Below are 20,263 nucleotides of genomic sequence, written 5' to 3'. Positions count from 1 at the left end.
TCACAAAAGGGCGGAGTTTCAGCTTGTGCACACTGCGCACATCACGCACACCAATGTTGATGCGTGTAACGAAGGGGGGTTGAAGAAAAATGTTTTCTCACCCTCCTCAGTTCCTACGGATGGCTCGAATGCATGGAATTCTTTCATTGCTTTTTTCTTCCAAAAAGGATACGCACCTCTCTCTCGCTCATCCTTTCCTGTATATCCTGTGTTGACTACCTCACGGGTCACGAGAATGAATTTGACTTCTAGTCCACCCACAACACCCCCTCACAATGCCCCTTCAGTTTACTTCAGTACTTTTTTACCCTTAGCCCAAACACTGAGTGAAAAGCAAACATCATGGTACATCCTTTAGCAACGAGAAGGAAAAGGACAAAACATGGACGAAATAATTTTTTCAATGTCAACTGACCTACAGGATCTTTACCTGAACGTCCTGAAAGGACCCCTTGGCTGGCCAAGACTTCCTTTTGCTGCATTGGTGTAGCTTACCTGCGCCGTACAGCAAAAACGCCAGGCAAACCCATCCAAAAAGGGGTTGTGCTTGTCAAACCCCCCCCCTCCTCTTGCGTTTCCAATTTCATCCCCTACCCAAGGGGTAGTTTTGTACCGTGCGCATGCACCATCGATCGTCATCATCATCAACATCATCATCATGCTTTATGAACGAACCTTCGCAGCTTCCTGCGATTGGTAGAAAAGTCACCCCTAGTGCAGCAGCGGGTTTTCAATGAACGTATGTGTGCGTGCGTCCGTTCGAGGGTGTTGGTACGGTCGAACCCATTGGCCGACGGGCGCAGTATAAAAGCGTCCGGGAGGGGAAGCTGTGCGTCAGAACAACTTCAGCTCGCCAACGTAAAACACACGCCGTACGCGCACCGTCTATGAATTCGTGACCCACGGTACGGTTGGAATTTATTCGTTTCGAACACTTTTTGGCCGTATTTAAGCAAGCAGAGTTACGCGTTATGATTTCACGATTTTAGTGAAGTGTTTTATTAAGTGAATGGTGTGTTGCTTTATAGCCCAATATCCTACTGTGGATTACAAGCAAACAATAGCAGTGATCAGTGATCGTACGGAAAAGTCTCGATCAGAAGCAAAAAAAGAGACTTATGTGATTGAAAGTGACGAAAAAAAAAAACAAAGTGTATACTTGAACCAAAGACGATCGCAAGTGTGCTAAAGATAAACTTCCAGCTTCGTGTAGTGCATGTGCAGTGTGCAGCGAATGCTTTTTGATGGTCGTTGAAAGTATGGTTAAAATCGAGCCCACCATGATGAACGGTCAGACGATGTTCGGCGTGGCGCGGGCACCACTCAAGTCCAGCTTCTCGATTAACTCGATCCTGCCCGAAACGATGAAATCATCACCCTCGCCAACGCCCTCACCCACACTACAGTCCTGCCCATCACCGATCGGTTCCGAGGAGCAGGATCACGATCTTACCGATACGGAAAGTGATCTGGACGTTACCGGCACACCGCCACCAATGGATTGCAGCAGCAAAGACAAATCGGACGAGACGGAGGGTGATGGGGCGAGCGGTAGCGGGAGTCCCTCCTCGAGCCCGGCCAAGGACGGTGAGAAGAAGGGCAATGAAAAGCCACCGTACAGCTACAACGCACTGATCATGATGGCCATCCGGCAGAGTGCGGAAAAGCGCCTTACACTGAACGGTATCTACGAGTACATCATGCGCAACTTCCCGTACTATCGCGACAATAAGCAAGGCTGGCAGAACTCGATCCGTCACAATCTGAGCCTTAACAAGTGTTTCGTGAAGGTACCGCGCCACTATGATGACCCCGGCAAGGGCAACTACTGGATGTTGGACCCGTCGGCGGAGGATGTGTTTATTGGTGGTTCCACTGGCAAGTTGCGTCGTCGCTCGACAGCCGCCTCCCGTAGTCGGTTGGCCGCCTTCAAGCGTTCACTCGTCGGTCCCATGTTTCCCGCGCTCGGATATCCTCAGTTTGGACAGTTCCTGTATCCTTCTCATGCGGCCCAAGCCCAGACCGCACTGTTGGCCGCCCAGATGTATCGGTACTCACCGTACGCACCCAGTATGGCACCAAAACCACCGACTCTCCCGCTTCCCTTGCCGCTCGGTGCCGTCGGGTCCGGGTTCGGTATGGATCGGTTGCTTGGGGCCGGTGCCGCAGCGGCAGCCGCTGCCGCCCAGATGCATCCACAGTCGCCGATGGCTAACAGCCCGCAGGCACAGCAGGCCGAGATCTACCAAAGACTTCAGTACCATCAGCATCTGCTGCAGCAGCATGCGGCCGCACAGCAGGCAGCGGCAGCCGCCCAAGCACATCATCAAGCGGCCGCCGCCGCACACCATCAGCTGCAGCAGCAGCATCAGCAGCACCAGCAGCAACTAAGTCCCACCGCCAGCGAAGGAACGCATCCCGGTTCACCGCACCATCCGCATCAGCACCCGCAGCACTCACCTCTCGGCTCGTTACCATCCCAAGGTTCGCCCACCGGCCACGGGTCACCGACGGGACCCGGTCCGATGATCTTCAAACCGATCACGCTCGTATCCCGCCAGAGCTAGGACCACGGCCCGCCCGCCCTAGAAGTGCAAGTGCAACACAAACTCTAAAGGTGGCAAAAGCCCGACCAGTGATAGTAGCAATTCGTTAGTTTTCGTTAAGACAAATCCACGTCGTAGTTTAGCGCCGATTGTTTATTCCGTTTTTCTTTTTTGTTGTTGACTGTGCTGTGACTTAATTGCGCTCGTAACGGCTCGAAACAAATACGATCGATTGGGGCCGATTGTTTTATGTTTTGGTTTGGATTTTTAAGAAACCGCACCAAGCTTAGGGAACTTTTACCAAAAGTGTCAGCAGTCGAGCGCATGGTGAGAAAACCGAGGAAAGTATTAGAGACAAATGTTAGGCTTTTTTACGCGTGTTCGCGCCTTCCGAGGTTGGAAGGTGTGTTTGTGAGGTACGCATTAGTTTAGTTGTGTAAGATAGCAAGTGAATCGTTATTTTTAAGAGTTGTTTTAATAAGATGCATCCATTGTGTACATATAGCGAATATTAGGGAGATAAATTATAAAAGAAAAACCAATCGAGACGAGATATGTTGGAGTGGATAAAAAACTGGAAAATATACCTAAAGAAAGCTGCAGACAACTGCACTTTGATCGCTAGCCCTTCTTCGTGATTGCATGCGTGATCGGGAGAAGGTGTTGGTGTGAAAATTTAATTATTATGACTTTATTTTATTTGTTTGCGTAGTTGAAAGGAAAATATCTGAGAAAATGAATTAACAAAAAAAAAAACACTCCGCAAAAGCCGTCGGCTTTCTTTCGCTTCGGAAAACGTTTCGCTTTATGGTTTGTAGAATTGATTGACTCCCTTGTCGCTGGTTACAGTTAACTTATTGACCCACATTACCATCAATGGTACAAGTGAAAAGCCCTAAAACTGCGTGGGAAAATTGCTGCTTCTTTAGGCCTCCCCCAAAAAGGTCCCCCCATCGTTTGTTCCGCTTATACTTTTCTCCCCTTCATTTTGCGAAGAATTGGAATCGTCTTTTCAGAATGTTGTAGTTGGAGGTGTTTTGTGTATGTGCTAAAGCATTGAGGTATAAAAATTGAAGGAGTGGTTGGGGGACTCGTCCTCGTCCGTTTCATGCGTTCCCTTGAAACCATATCCTTTTCACGCATTTAATGCTTCTACTAAAGCGTATTTAAACTTTTTGGGGGGAAAAAGAGTGTTCGTTCTTTGCACTGCAAAATTATCCTCTGGAGGGTTTTGTTTTTTTCCATTTTTTTTTTGTTTTTTTTTTTCGTTTGACTAACTACAGATCGTTTGTCCTTTCGTCATCCGGTTTCCCGTGAACTGGTACACAACTTTTCCTCCAACGCTTTTGTTCGATACAGGCGTCATATAATTCCTACCACGTAGTGTGTGTGGAGAGTGAATATTTTGACAGGAAACATACGCATCCCAACCCTCTAACCCTCTAACTCCTGGTGGTGGAAATTGGAGAACGACTGCAAATTTGAATTACCGTACAATCTCATACTCCATCCGCGGAACCAACGTTCTTCCTAACCGTTTTGTTGGCCTTTACAGTTTTTTTTATTATTTTGCATGGTTTACTTGCTCGCTTACCTTGTTGTTTTAACCACTGTTTATTGGTGCTTTTGTGTTTGTGCTGCGTACCGTTTTCGGATATGCAGATTTTAATGGCATTTTGAACACTCTCGCAAGTGTTTTGTGTGTTTTTCGTTGCAGGTCCGTGTTTCGGATGTAGTTTATGAGTTGTAACTGTCGTTTTTTTTTCTTGTCTGTGTGTGTGTGTACAACAAACAATCAAACAACATGGTTTTTTGGGGGGCAGTTAAATAGAGATTTACGTCAAACAGTAAATAAAATTCATTCTCACCTTGAGTTGTACCCGTTCTGTATGAGCAAAACTGAAAACAAGCATTTGATTTGTCATTTCCTGTAATTGCGATTACGACTTTGTTTCATTTTTGTAGCTTATTTGTTATTCAAGGCCATACGAGAAAGAAATAATAGATGATAAAATTGTTTGTTGTGTTTGTAATCATTACTTTAATCTTCTACAATTTATTTTGCATTTTGTAAATAATTTATTTTTTAAATTGAATATTTTTTCGTAATTCTGAAGCATTTTAATACTTTCGAATTAAAATTAAAAAAAAAATAATTAAATAATACCATTACGCGTGCAACGATAATCATTCCTCCCGTTCCTTGGTGATCGTTTACATTCACAAAGTTTTGTTCCACTTTTCATCCCGTTCCTTGACTGAGGTCTAAGGAGGAACAGTAAAACGACGCTAGAAAACAATTAGCGATGCCAACAACCTGTTCTAATTACAGGACGCTTTCGATCAACTGGAGCGTCCTTTTTCGTCGACTTTTGTTTCCTTACTTTGTCGACGAATTACATCTCCAACGATGATGATGATGATGATGACTACAAAAAAGGACGAACAGCGTAGAACAGGATTAAAACGAAGAGATGAATTGAGATTTTGATTAATCTAGTTTTTGTTTTTAGTTTTTCTTTTCTTCGTTCCGTATCCGTACAGGAAGGGAAAGATAAATCTCTACTTCCTGTAGCAAAACGGTATTTAAAGTATTTTTTCTCTATGTTTGTGGTGGGTGAGTTGAGCTGTGTTTGAAATATTATGACATTTGACCATCGGTACTACAATTATCATTTAAGGAAGAAGGACTTTTCAGTAGGAAGAAAAGGTCTACTTCCGGGAAGTTATTCCTTTTAAGCACGAACACGGTATTCGTTTCACGTGAAAAAAGAAGATTTAGTGCGTTCTCTTCCCAATTTCCCAATGAAAAGCAATCAAGGTGGGAGGTGATCGATTATAATTGTTTGCCTCAAATCACCAACCAGAGTTAGAATTAAGTTATTAATTTCGATTAACTACTTAATTACGCTCAATCCTGTAGAAGTTTTTCTTTTGGGAATGAAAAGATGCGAATGGTGGAACCGTTATCCCTCCGGACCGGTACCGTAATTATGACATCAATATTGACATCTTAGTAATTGCTCAGACTTTCGGATCTCTTTGTGGTCGTTTCAGGATAAATATAAATCCTGTCAGGATACAGCTTAATTGAAAGAGGGCTACATCTTTTCAGCTTCAGATGTTTTCTATCCGTCGTACAAAATATTGCTTTGATTGCAGTAATTTCCACAAAATGGCCAACCACCAAACCAAAAAGGCTAAGCCATGTGGCCGCTGTCCTAAAAATACACGCGCGCAACGATCATCTGCAAACGGCGGGACCGGCTCCGATGTTTTAGACCGTCATTAGATGAATTTAAATTTATTGAATTGTTTTCATGCGAAAATATTATGATCCATCTGTGGCCGGGCGATAAGCACGTGCTGCGTTACGCCATGAGACCGACGATTGTGCCAAGATGATAAGCTCCAGACCGTCAGCCTTTCCTCAACCCGATTTAGACGACCGTCATGCTATGGATTTGACCACAGCTGCTTTTTTTTTGTGGGGATCTCTCGTTCCCAGATTGATGTCTGTCGCTTAGTTTTTTTGCGAGCTTGCCGTTTTTGTTTTGTTTCACACAAGCCAGATAATTTGATGAACCCGGATCATTTTTCAGTGGAAGCAGTGTTTTGCTTTATCCACAGTGCTGCTGCACTTTATCGTGGCGTCGTCATTTGTCCCAGCTGTCCCGCCGGTTTGCATTCGAACGATAGATGATGTGACCGCTTTCGGAGATGTTTCCCAATTTCGTTTTGCAAAATAAAGTGTTTGTGCCATTTTCTGTAATTTTTTTTTGCTTTTGCTTGCAAAATTTTATTTCTTGCCAGATCGCAACATCACACCCGCTCTCCCGAAAACACACACCGCAAGAACGCCAGTTTTCCGAGCTTAATTTATTTTGTATGCAAACAAACGAAGAAAGTGGACCGAAACCCCTCCCGGTGCCGTCATTATTCAATTTAGTCTCGTTCCGTACAGCGTGAGGGAGCGTGAGGGAAAATTTGACATTTGACGCAGCAAACTGAGGGGATTGATGAAGATGTGGACAGTTTACCGTGGTCAATTCTTCGCGTAACTTGAGTCACTTTGGGAGAACCGTAAACAAACCACGCAGAAGCACTTAATCTGCTTTACAATTTTCTTATTAAAGATGATCGTGGCGTGTTCTTCTCGGCACCGGTCAGCACATATCAGCACACGGAGCATGGACCTCATTTATGGAGCAGTTTTGATGGGGCAAAACAATTGAAAAGAGTACACACTCTTAAGGGTTTCGTTGGATTTGGTTTTATTTCTTACCCCGTTGCATGCTGGAGATGTTAAATCGGATTGTTAGGTTAAGTTTAAATAATTTCAAAAAATATTGTGAAATTGTCCCACACCTCCACTGGTGCAATTAGTCCGAAAGACCTTAATCAACTGTTTGTCTGATCGCATCGCAAGACCATAACCAAAACGGTTCACGTACGTCCGAGACACACACACATACACTCCAAGCGCTAATTGAAACGGATGATTCTATTTCACGGTTCCGTACCACGCATCTACATAAAGCCAGTGTATGGGGTAAAACAAAACATACAAAAAAAACTCCCCAGACTTTTGATGCAAACGCAAATCCACCTACGCGAACCCGAAGAAGGTTGATTGTGGCAATGGTCAGCCCGACGTCGGTGGTCAATGACGTGCGATGGGCCGATTAATGTTTAGAACAAAATCTAGCCATTCTGTTCGCTGTCCCCGGGGGATTTGGTTGAGTGGCTTCCTGTTTTCTTGGAACCGCATTTGTTGGGTTCGAGTAGATCAATTTTGGCGCGTATCTGCTGGAGTCGAGGAAGGAAGACGTCTCTCATAATAATCGCTTAGTGAGGAGAGGAAACGAGAACATTCTTTTGTTGGACATTGTTAAAAAAGTGAAGGAAACAAATTTACTTTTTAAATATTGTTTCGACTTTTTTACTTTAAATTTTTGCAAAAATAAATATTTCCAAATTTTTTCGATATTTTTTCCCATTTTCGTTATAATAATCATGTCTTAAATATTATAATTTTATTTGTAATTATTAAATATTATTAAATATTAGTACATTTCGTTTTGCCATCCGCCTTTTTTCATCTCCCTCTTAAAACAGTGCAATATTTTCTAACAAATTCCTTCAGTCGAGTGGCCCGTCGATTCTGCATCGGCAAAATGCTGGTCACAAACTCCTCGTCTCACGACACTTCAAACATCCTACCGCGATGTTCCAGAAGCTCCCGTAGCGAGCTCCTAATTTGGATGGCGTTAAGAGGCGACGGATTTAGTATATAAAAATCAAAGAAAAACCTTCACCATAACGGTGACGATGGAAATGAAATGAACCCTCTCAGGGGATTTTTTTTTGTTTTCTTCTCCTTTTCGTAGCAGCAAGATCCGCTGCATCCTGCTGCGGTGGGGTGACTTACGGTAAGTGATACTTGAATCCTTCGGCATCCTTTCCCGCGTGATGCTGATTTTCCCAACCGGCTCGAGCCAGCAAATCGCACCGCGAGTGGTCCGCTTTATTCCCTGTGCTGCATTTTGTGGTGACGGATGCGGACGGTGACTGTATGGTACGGACACACATATACATAGCGTGGCACTTGTAAGTGACCTGCTGTGCTAAAACGTGGAAAGAAAATCGCCCGCAGCTGTGTGCGCCTGTACTTTATTGTAGGAATTTCAGTTATGGAAAACCCTAACCCGGAAAGTGACGTGAGAAACGTGCCAATCAATGATCATCCTATTGGTTTGAAGCTTTACAGAGCAATCGACGTGTTTACTGGGAAAATATATGGTCTTTAAGGAGACTTTAAGGAGATAATTTTCTCGTTGTTTTTCTTCTTCAATATCTTTACCTTCTTGTCATATGTGGCTATATTTACGAGCTTCAACAAACCATAACACCCTTAATTTTAACTCCTTTTGCACTGATCAACGCTGCCACGCGACACCGAGTCATGTCTTATCGTTGACCTACTAAAACACTATGCTCACACCGTTCATCATCACCTAGTACCGTCGGTGATGAACGCAACGTACACATTGCGGAGGACGTTGATGCGTAAATTGCAGTCGCGATTAATTTAAGGAGAATCCAAATGTGGCTATACAAAAAGATATATACCCCTGGCAGTCGCGAGTAGATTATGTGACAATATCGTAGCAGTGTGTTGAGTAAGAAAAAGGTCAAATTATTCAATTGAGCGACTGATTTGTGTAAGTTCACGTCGTACGTCACACAAGTCGCAGCTCCAGAATCGTAACGTGTGGCACTTTCGTTTGGCGTTACAAGTTGGACGATTCTTGGAGATCCCGTGTCGTACTCACAATTCCGTCCCACGGTGTTGACGGAAGTTGTGTGTTTTGTTTGGAGGAGATCTTCGAGCCCAATTCCAACACAACAAACATGCAGCTAAACAGGAAACATTCAAGACGGTTACCAATCAATTCCTTCCGTCTTGAAGATCACTGCGAAATGTGCGTTCCCACACCGATATTGACGGATTCGACAGTCCGGACACGATGCACATTTGCTCCGTTGGATACAAAGCACTTGCCAGAAGATTGTGGTAGATGTTTTTCGGCGAGGTAGGTTTTGTCTGGAATCACAAATAAGGAAACAACAAGGTTAAGTGGAGGGGTTCCAGGGTGTTTTTTTTTCTCCATCATTCTTCTCGCAGACAGGAAGCCGCTTATGCAAATGAATGTCATAATTGAGGCGTGTTGCAAGATACAAACGTTGGGCCCCCAAAAACACGAAGCTTATTCGTAAAGAAAAGCAATGTAAGAAGTGCGTGAGTGCTGCCGGACATTCGGGCACAACGCTCGAGAAAGTGCAGAACGGATCCCCGCTTTGGCGGGCGGGGGGATTAATTGTGATGTATTTTGTTGGGGCACGGTCGGACGTCTTCCGTTGAAAACCGGCCTGGACACTTTTGATTAAGCGAGATTCGGGGGATTGAGGTTTTTTTTTTTGGTTTGTGCAGATGAGTTTATGCTAGCGGAAAAGTGCGAACCGCTCAGAGACTGGAATGGAGCTACGACGGGACGAGAAATAGGTTCGGAATTGAAGGACGCTCTCCCGAATGGGAATGACTCTTAATCTAGATTGAGACGCATGAATGCATTCATACGTTAATTCTTCAATTGCTGCTGCAAGTTGTTGTGTTGATTGAGAAGATGCTCACCAGAAGCATAACATATTAAGCGACAGCCAAAAAGGCAAACGATAAACATCCGGTATTTGTAAAAAGATTGGAGTTGCTATGTTTTTGTTTTCTAATTGTTTTTTAAAGTATGTTTATGTAATGAAAAAGTGGTAACAAAAAATTCTTAATCGTACAAACAAACCTTAGAGGTTTTACATTTGAAATCCTATGTCTAGAAATTGGATAAAGATTTATTAAAATTTGTATGGAGTTTTAAGCTATTTATTACCTTCAGTTACATTGTTTCTATTAGTAACTGCAGTAGAGAGGAATACACAAAATAAAACATTTGAATTGAAATAAATTTCACTTCACTCTCTAAGGAGCATTTAAATATAAAGAAGCAACAGAATTTGGTTGTCAGCGACGTAATGATCGTTATGCGTTTTCGCCGAACTAATTGGGCAAATAAGAAATACGAATTGTCAAACAAATCCCTCCTCGAGCCACACCTCATTGTCAGCTCGTTTGTAATTTCTCTTCGTCCATTTATTTCGGCCGTTGGCGGAAAAAATCAAGAAAACATCTGACGTCTCCCTAACATTGAAGTTTTCTTTATTGTTCTACCACAGAATAAGAATTCGCGCGCGAAATCAGCGATTGAATTGCATTTGCTGTTTTTTCTAAACTTCTTTCACCACAAAACAACTCTGTTTGCAATCAAACCGATCAAAGCGACTCCCAAAAACGCCTTGGGTACTGGGTCTGGAAAGTGATCCGGAAAATGCCGTCCCTCTTCGGCATTTAATTTACAAACCACTACCGTCAATACAATCGGGTACGCGAAATGACTTCCCAAAACAATGGACAATTGATTTAAAAAACACACTTTTCATCGACCACGGCCAAAGAACGGTTAAAAACACGGGTACCACCGTCCTACCGTGTACAACTTGGTTCGTGCATTCCTTTCTCTAGATGCGAGGGTTTCCGTTCGCCTTACGTCCCAATCTGTTAAACGCCCCGGAAGCCCTGGGAACAAATAAAGAGGACGATTAATTTTGCTTCCTCAAGTCAAATTTAAATCACCCATCGACGATTTTTTCTTGCTTTGTACGTTTAAAGGACTTTTATTGAAAAATTGGATAGCATAGCGCATTGAGAGCGATTTAAGTGTTCGATTGCGATGAGGGATGTGGCCCAACAACGCACAACAAGATGACGTTCGCCTCTTTAAGTGTGTTTCGCTGTAGGGTACTGCATTACGAGAGTCTATTCAATTTTTTTTATTAAAAAAAACAATGATCAATTAGTTAACAAACATTTAATGCAGCTTTTTTAAGGTTTAAAGAAGGAAATCGCAATAAAAAGCAATAAACAAAAACCGTGTGAAAGTTAGAATCGCATTTGCACTTTGCTGCATCGACTGCAGTTTTTTTTTCTTCAAAATTGCTACTTCCACCACTATTTATACCATCGTTTTCTCACACGAATGATTGAAAACACCAACGACGTTACATTCACATGTCAGTGATTTCCGAGACTCGTTGTTGAGTCCATCCCGCCGCGACGATGCTTACAAGATCAAACAACCCCAAAAAGCACAAACGGCCACTAATCCATGGGGAGTGTACACTGGGTTGTAACCTTGCCGGGCCTGTTACCGCGTCGATAACGCATCTTCCCATCCCGTGTGCCGGATCCTGGCCCGGATAACGAAAAGGGGGCGTCTTATTTATGTTTCAAAACGCCGGCAAGTGTATTTTGCAGTGTTTAACGTACTGCTCGACATGGAAGCGCGGCATGTTTGCTTCTCCTAGATCGATCTTCTGGTGTTTTTCTCTCTCTCTCTCACTCTGTTTTCCTCCTTCATCTCATCCGCGGGCATGACGGTCGATGTAACGTTTCGTACGCGATCACGGATCCGAAATCAATCTGATGTACGAGCGCGCTATCGAAACCACCATTCCCAGCGCTGGGTACGAGTGAGTCAGCAGCTTCCTTTGACGGGGTTGATGTGTGGTACAGCTCCGTCGGGGGTTTAACGTTTTGAGCCGGGAGAGGTTAATGCCGACTACTAACTACCTTACCGACACCCTTTCACCCAAAAGGGTTTGTGAGGAATGGGATGCCGGGAAAAGCAAGGAAAAAGGGTACACCCCGCTTGAGTGTACGCATAAACAATTCCAGACGATGGTGATCAAGATTGACATCAATATTTATCGATCGGTCAGTCTTCTTTTACGTACGATCAAACCTGACCGAATGTCTTTTTAATGGACCGTGTTAAGATTGTCGTAAATATGTTGTCTTGCGATTATTAAATTATTTTAAGTATTTAAAACCAAACCATGATCAATTTGCAACAATTATGGAGCATTTGCAATTATTAATTTATGTAAAAAAATTGAATTGTCAGATATTTTTTTTAATTATAAATTTTATGCAGAAACAATCAAACTGGCTCATAATTTTGGTATTTTATTTAGATTTTTTTCCTTTTTGTGTTGATTAAAAAAATATTTTCCGACGTGTTTTTTTTTACTGTTTATACTAATACATGCCTCACTATACTTATTTCTGAAATGCTTTAAATTTAGTTGCACATATTAGCGATTTTTTTCTTTCTAAATAATGCATCTTAAATATTTGTTTGACAATTTGTTTATTTTTTTATTACATAAACATAAATTACATTACATTACAAAAAAAAATTGTTTTCCTTGTTTTTATCATTTTAGCATACTTTTTTATATTTTGTTTCACCAGGTCGAAAATAGTGCCTGATTGTAAATCATTTTACTATCAACAGTTACGTAACGGAAAAGATTATTAGCTTCTGTACTTTCCTAACAGAAGCAAACACTTGTCATCTTGCACCTGGTGAATAGAATCGTTAACCGTCTCGCAATGCAAATCGAAAACATTTTCGAAGTTTGCCCTTTTGCCTACAACATCAAAGCAAAAGACCATGTCTGCCCCCAACTGAATCTCCCCGATTGAAATTCATGTATATTTCACCCTCACGTAGTTTGGCTTTTGCCATTCCGCTGAGAACTCACCAACAGTCGGGCCGAACTGCTTCGTGCCCTTTTACGCACCCCGGTTCGATCCGTCCGATCGATCGTTTGCAGTTTAGATTAATTGATATCAGATCAAAAGATGAAAATGAGAAATTAATCTTGCGGGATCGCGGGAGCCCAAATAAAAACAAACTCGATAAGTACGGGGACGCGTCTCCGGCACCAGGGCCGTTTCTCGTGACCATAGCACGGTACCCCCATCGTTACAGGCGGGCGTTCGGGTTGGACGCTTAGTAGCAACAGGGGTTTTTGGGAAATGATTTGAAAACTGAACAAGTTTCGCGTCACTACTGGTGGTTTGCCTTCTGTTTTTTTTTCGCGGATTCACTTCGTTCACAATCACAATCCGGCCGTGGAACGCCACTCGCTGGTGGGAATTGAAAGCGGGAGAAAGAAAATCCTGCGTCTCCCAGGAACGGCAAGAAGTGAAACCAAATAGCGAGTGAAATGTTGAGAAGATGTTACATTTATGTCTACCAAATATCAATTCCCCAGGCCTAGGATGATACGGGGAAATCGGGTGCGTAACGGGCTGAGGAATAATGCTCACAAATGCTACAAACTGGGCACGCAAACGCTCGTCGGGACCAAACCGGGGTGATTTCCATTTGAAGAAGCCGCCACAAAGCTTGCTTTCATCTTGGGCTGGCTCTTGACGACTCTTTGATTTTCGTTTTCATTTCATTTGTCGATCGATCTGTATCTCGATCGCGCGCCGGCATCGGCTAAGTGGCCCCCAGGAAGACGGTGAGTGATGCTTTCATGCGCCGGAACGGTGAGCAAAATTTCGAGATGCCGGCAAATGGCCGATTGGCTTTTCGATCGACCCTGCATACAATCGTCAGTTTGTGAATTAATTTTTAATCTTCGATCGATGCGATCGTGAATGCCTGCGAAGCTGCCGATAGCCGAGAGTAGAATGTGTCTGCGGGTGTTGCGTGTTAAGTTTTTGGGGCGTTTTGCTTTGTATGACAATATTGCATTCTTTGCAACTTAAAATACGAAGAAGTTTTTACCTTACAAACATTAATAACTACGTCGGAACTGAAGGCCAGTATTTTATAATATTATTTTTTTTCAAATAAAAATAATATAATAAAATTTTTGATAAGAGATTGTGGCACAATTAGGAAAATTAATTTATATAAATTAAAAAAAAATACAATTTTTTACTTATCCCAATCTTTAACCGAAAACTTCATTTTTTAATTTTTATTACCTTATCCCTATGCTCCTTTACAATTTTTAAAATCTTTTTATCAATTTGTTTTGTTTTATTACTTCACAGCAATCACGTCAATATAAACAAAACTGTTACGAATGGAACCCTTTTTGTGTAAGAAAAACAACACGAATTAATTCGTGACGACAAGTAAAATAATTACTATAACCTGTAATGAATAGTTCTAATCGATCAATACTTGTGTGGCAATAGTAGAATAAAAATACGTTTCCACCCAATTCGATTCCATATGACAAGCTGTGAACGTTTGACCCATCAAACGTCGAACATCAAACAACGTTGTGCAATCTAATTTGCCCCCTTCAATTCCTTCTAGTGAGTGGAATCTTCAATGCAGACTGTCCCACGATCAACGACCATTCAAATAGGACAAAATTATATCCTTTTGCCCCAAATACCCCTTACTCACACATCAGTATTGTACATTCGGAGGGTGAATATAGAACCATACAAACAGTAGCAATACAAAACATTCACAAACCCATCGGAGAAAAACCGTGAAACAGGACACGTCACGACCACTTCCGCCTTTTGTTTGATAACAAAATATTAACGAAGTCATGTAATTACAGTGTAATCATACGGCAAAATTGATTGTTCGTTTGCTACCGCCCGCCTTTTGGATTGGACCATTCTACCCCGGCTGATGACCGGTGGTTACGGTGAAGAGCGACCGATATTAAATATTTACGGTCAGCTTTGGTGTCTTCCAGCGATGGAAACGATGTGTTTTGCGTCCTCGGCTCATATCCTTTTCCTGCTGTGTATGTAAATATTTTTTCAAACAATCATCCATCCACTTTCCCTCGGGTCGGGTGGTATCATAATTGGTGGGAATCTGTGCAGATGTTTGCTTTGTCGTATGGTACGCTCATTTGACTTTCCGATCATGCTTAATATATTATGAGCAAACTATTTTTTTGAAATAGCAGACTGTTTTAGGTAGGAAGAGTTTCTGTGAGCTACATTTTATGCATTGAATTGATGCTAAAGTAATTCTTCCGAGTTTTTTCCTCTTATTTTTAAGACTTCTTTTGTATATCGTTAAAAACGTTCGTGATTAAACACATTTCAACTCGTGCTCCCGGTTTTCCGATTTTCCACAATGATTGTTTATTTCGCCCCAGGATACGAGGATCGATCTGTTCGATTCAGGTTCCCCTCCCGTACACCCAAAACTTTCGATCGATCATGCGATACAGCACGACCGTCTCGCGTGCTCAGAAGCTTCTAGTGTTGCATGGTTTCCTCCGTGCTGGTGCCGCTTTCGAAACGAAATTACATTTCACACCACGCGAGCCATTTCACGCCTCGGTAAGGCTAGTTCCCGTGGCCAGCAGGCAACACCGCCGGATCGGTACCACCTGGAAACGGGATGTATTTTTATTTACTTTTCATGTACAAATTGAAAGCCTAGTGGTCAGCATACTGGCCGAACGATAAATCATCGGGCATTCGGGCACAACATGACGCACGCGAGGAGAAAAAAAACGCAAATCAGGGTCAGCGCTCAAACCACGATCGTGCCCAATCGAGTGTACTCGCCAGGCATTGACCATCTGTGCCCTTAAAGTTCGTCTAGGGAAAATGCGCGAAAAACTAGATCGTTTCCTATCGACCATCGTGGTACACGGAGCTGGTGTTTTTGCCGTTAGAATCGATTAACTCTTCCTCCATATGGCGGTGTTCCGTCAGACATTGGAACTCCACTTAGGAACTAGAATTTAGAGAACATCCTCTTCCTAGAACCAGTGCATTTTTCGGCATCTTTGATCGTAGAAATCAAAGCGTGCTTTGTCTCCCATTCCGGGTGGCTTGTCCTTCAAAACCCTGGAGATGTCCCAAAAAATCTGTCCACTGTGATCATAGACAAACTCCACGAGCACGTGACAAAAACTTGTGGCTCCTAGATCAGTTGATAACGGTAATAGTATGGGGCAAACTGTCATAGATCGATCGTCCAAGACCGCCCATTAAATTAAGGGAAAACCCACTCAAACATAAGCAATTACCCAAATGAGGGCAAGCATTTAAAGTCTTCCAGAGCTGTAGACCTTCTTGTAGACTTGGTCCCAGTAACTCGATACTTATCCATCATCCTTACATCGAACCGTGGTCCGAATCCGAACTCCCGGTCAGTCACGTCTGGACGTCTGTCAATCCGTTCCAGCCCAGAAGTTCTAGCTCGAAACAAAAAAACAAACAAAGATTCAATGTCACCGGACAAGATGCCCCCAAAAACGGATCTAGCTGGAATCGATTCTAGGATGTCCGCAAGTTCCTAGAGATGTTTGTAGAGATAGAAAAAATATGGAATCTGGCTTGCGCTATCCACCAAAAACGTATCCAATTTCTACGCCGGTGTCTAATTTATCCTTTCGTGACAGGTCGCAGGAGTCCCACAATTCAGGCACGTGATATAGGTACACCCGATCGATCTTTGCTAGCTTTTTAAATGTCTTCAAATTTTCTCAACAAACAAGCTGAATCGGCAAACAGAGACACTGTACTTTCGCTCAATCAAGGAAAGTTACTTTCTTTTCCTCAACTGCTGTTCCAAAAGCTGGTGCCATAATTAATCACCCACCTCCACCGAATTGTGATCAAACGTTTTGCCGGCATCACAAGCCTCTGCAGTAGTGAGGGGCATTGATTCCTGGGGTTATACATTCCACATTACATCGCGTCGAACTGTTGTCTAGGAAGAGTCGTGAAAAGCACCCGTTTGTATACATTCTTCAGTGGACGTTATAAATCATGTCGATGGTTGATGGGAATTTGGTTGAGGATTCTGTCATTAGCTGAAAAACTTGAAGTTAAATATTGTTAAATATCAAATATTGTTTAAGTATTAAATTTTCATTGAGTATTTGAAGATTATTGACTCATACTGAAGTTTGACTCACGTCCAGTTAAAATGCTCTAATTCAAATATTTAAATTCTACTATAGTAAAGTTACAATAGAAACCCATACAGAATCGCCATCGCATCTTGTAAACCAACTTCAATGTACTGCCAAGATACTCTCACAAATACTTGATGACAACAACAGTCATTATTGGTGCAATTTCAATCAAATCAAAACGAAACAACACACATTTCCTTTCGATCTTTCATCTAGTATAGTAAGTAACGAACCAAAATGGTGCCACTTCTACATCATCTTCAACCGGCAACTTTAGCAAAGTGCAAATCACAAGCAAATAAAACAACACTAGACCACAACACAAGTCAACAATTACTCAATTACTCTATTGACATTCTGACCTTCGATGTATCCATTCGGATCACTTCTTGAAACCGCCTACCTGTCGCGTCTCGAACCCCGCCATCTTCGAGTGCCTCCCAAACCCCGATAAGTCTATCGCGTAACGAATGTTGCCCAACAGAAAGCCAAAGCTCCCAAACACTCTCATCTCGGTACTGGTGTGGCCTCTGGCGTTGTACCGCTTCTAGTTCAAATTCCTATTCTGCACCGTACAGTACAATTAAATTTAATTAATCCCTTCCTTACCGCTCCTAGAACCATCCCCGATGACCAATGGTGGTCATATTCACAAGTGGTTCTTTCACAGCCGTTGCCATAAGAGTTAGCTTCCTGAAGAAGGCATGCCCTACCGGCTATATCATCTCGACCGATTCTGCTGGACCATTATCAATCTCGTTGATGTACGGCGATTGCTTGGTCGCTAGGGTATGCAGGGACCGGAACGATCTACTCACTCACATCCACAAACCAGTAGAGTGTCAAGACACACGGTGAAGTGGTCTCACCACACCACTGATGTGCCTTACCGTGCGAAGCATCTTCGCCGTCATCATCTCCATTGTACCGGGTACCGTCGGTGATCGTCGGTCCAGAATTAGTTCACAATTGAAACCCACGTACAACAGGCTGATTGAGTTAAGGGTCAAGTGGTAAATATTTTGACCTCAGAATCATTAGAATCAAACGCGGCAAAGGCGGTAGCGAAGCGATGGGCCAACTTATACGGATGCTCTGTCCAGTCGGCCGGTCCAGCCGCACCAGCATAATAATTCCTTCCATCGATCCGTCAATATGCGGGGCCCCCGTGATGAATGATAGAACAGCCGTGTAGCACCATTCGCCACTGATCACAGATTCTTTGCGGTACCCCGAATGTGTTAGTCGGTCAATGGAAATTCAATTAGGCGATTGTTGTGGCCAAAACAGCTCCGATCATGGATGCAGCCTGTATGATTCGAAAGTGTCACCGAGGGTTCGAATGTCAGTGATTCGATTTGGTCGTGCTGAGGTTAACACAGAAGACAAGGAATCAAAATCACGGGATGGCATTAACTTTTATTGAGAACTCCTCTCATTAGTAGCAGTTATTAAGAAATTAATGTAATTTAATTTTGATTACAAAGATCAAACTTCGTTAGGAAGTTTTTTTTAAATTTGAATTTGGACGTTACTGTAAATTAGTTTAAAATATTTCATTAAAGAAGTTGTGAGACTTTCATTTGTTTATTTTTTTTCTTGTTTTTGAAATGAAACAAGTTTACAATAATACATTTAAACAAACTATTGTGCTTTTGTTTGTAAAGATATATTATTTAGAAATTTTATCCCTTTTAATTTATATATCATTTGTATAATTATTGATACAATTTTCTAACTGTATCACTATTTAGTTTAAGACCTTATTCTTGTTTATTTTTCTCCGAATAACAGTAGAAAAAATGTTGAAAAAAATTATATAATTAAATAATATATAAAACTATTTAGACAAATTACCGTTTGCTTTGTATAACTGTTCAAGTTCCAGGAAAAAGTTAGCCTTTTTGCATACATAACTTATGATAACAGTTAAAATAACTTAATTATAGACTTTAATTTCTTAAATATCACAGGGCAAAGGCTAAAGGAAGAAGGGAAATATTCCGTTTGCAGTGGATGGTTTTACATCTGTTTGTAATTCTCGACATAAAAAAGCATAAACTCATACGCCTTACATGCTAGCGACCAACCAACCGTGCAATGATTACTACAGCGATCAACAAATTACAAACATAAACAAAGTATCATCCGTTTCGGGCGTGCTGCGTTCCATGGAATTCATCATCATCATCATACGCATTTTCCGCCGGTTTTTATTACATTGCCAACTGTCACTGTACACCCCAAAAGCAATGCCTGTGATCAGTCATGTGTGCTGGTGCGTGCATTTAACGCGAAAGTTTTAACAGATTCACACCCCTAAAGCACGTCGCACCGGATGTGGTGCACCGACCGATAGGTGCGATAGGTGCGTTAGTGTGTTAGCAAAAACACGAAACAGATAAATACAAAACCTCATAAATGTATGACATGTTTATGGGATTAGAAGTTATGAAATTCAGATCGGCCAATGGTTATTGGTTTGTTGTACGGTTTAACGTTTGTTTTTTGCTGTCGAGGATGCGCTGTAAAGCTAATACGTAAAAACAAAGCAATACGTTTCTCACCAAATATTTTAGTGACGACGTGGGACAAGCGATTTTTTTGGAAACCAACCCAAATCAAACTTTCATGAGCTGTAAAACAAGTGTTATTGTACCGTAACACGTGCCCTCGCTCAGTACTGCAAGGTTGGCACTTGTTTTAGGATGTTGTTACCACGGGAAATAAAATACGGTCGTGTTTGTACTTGGTTGCTGATTTGCCACAAATAAAACCACAGCAAATTGTTTGAAGTTGTAAAGAGGGTATTATCGAAGAAAAAAGTTTCCGTTTATTTATTTATTGCAAACATGCGCGCTGGTCGGATATATAACTAACCGTGGTTAGTTTGTACTATCGCCAATTGCAAGAGGAATTACTTTTGCTTTGCAGTACCGAGCAGCAGATGATAATCCTTCTGCCAACATTAACGACATCTTTCATCGCGTTCATGTCATCCACCGATGGCAATTGGATTGGAGGTCGGTTGATCGAATTAATAAATTTACCATCCACAGCAAGCGCTCGGGCTGACAGTTGCATCGCTACCAATGCTCCCAACCCAGACACGGTCGGAAGAAACACGAAACTTAAATGCAAGAGATCGGAAATCTCTTCCTTCTGTCGAACTGCTGTCACCCCAAAAACCGAAGCGAAATGTAAACACAAAATCCTCAAACCTGTCCTGTGGCGATCACTCGGAAAGGAGCGCCGAGGTTCGGTTGTCCTCGAACCATGGTGGTGGCGTTGAAAACGAGACGAAGGATCATCAAGGCGACGTCTTTTTA

The 20,263-nt window shown here is 42.3% G+C and overlaps 1 protein-coding gene across 1 annotated transcript; it reads left to right on the top strand.

Moving 5' to 3' along the window:
* Positions 1-548: 548 nt before the first annotated feature.
* On the top strand, positions 549-3,226 carry LOC125763943 (fork head domain transcription factor slp2-like). Its single transcript, XM_049427683.1, has one exon. It carries the CDS (start codon positions 1,245-1,247, stop codon positions 2,565-2,567), a length of 1,323 nt encoding a protein of 440 aa, XP_049283640.1. The 5' UTR covers positions 549-1,244; the 3' UTR covers positions 2,568-3,226.
* Positions 3,227-20,263: the final 17,037 nt, after the last annotated feature.

This window comes from Anopheles funestus, chromosome 2RL, assembly GCF_943734845.2.
Source record: "Anopheles funestus chromosome 2RL, idAnoFuneDA-416_04, whole genome shotgun sequence".
Classification (NCBI taxonomy): domain Eukaryota; kingdom Metazoa; phylum Arthropoda; class Insecta; order Diptera; family Culicidae; genus Anopheles; species Anopheles funestus.
Note: the sequence above shows the minus strand (reverse complement) of the source record. Positions and strands in the feature narration are given on the sequence as shown.

Bases quoted from the DNA above. Each gene is read 5' to 3' on its own strand.
- LOC125763943 (XM_049427683.1), top strand. From the start codon at position 1,245: ATGGTCGTTGAAAGTATGGTTAAAATCGAGCCCACCATGATGAACGGT.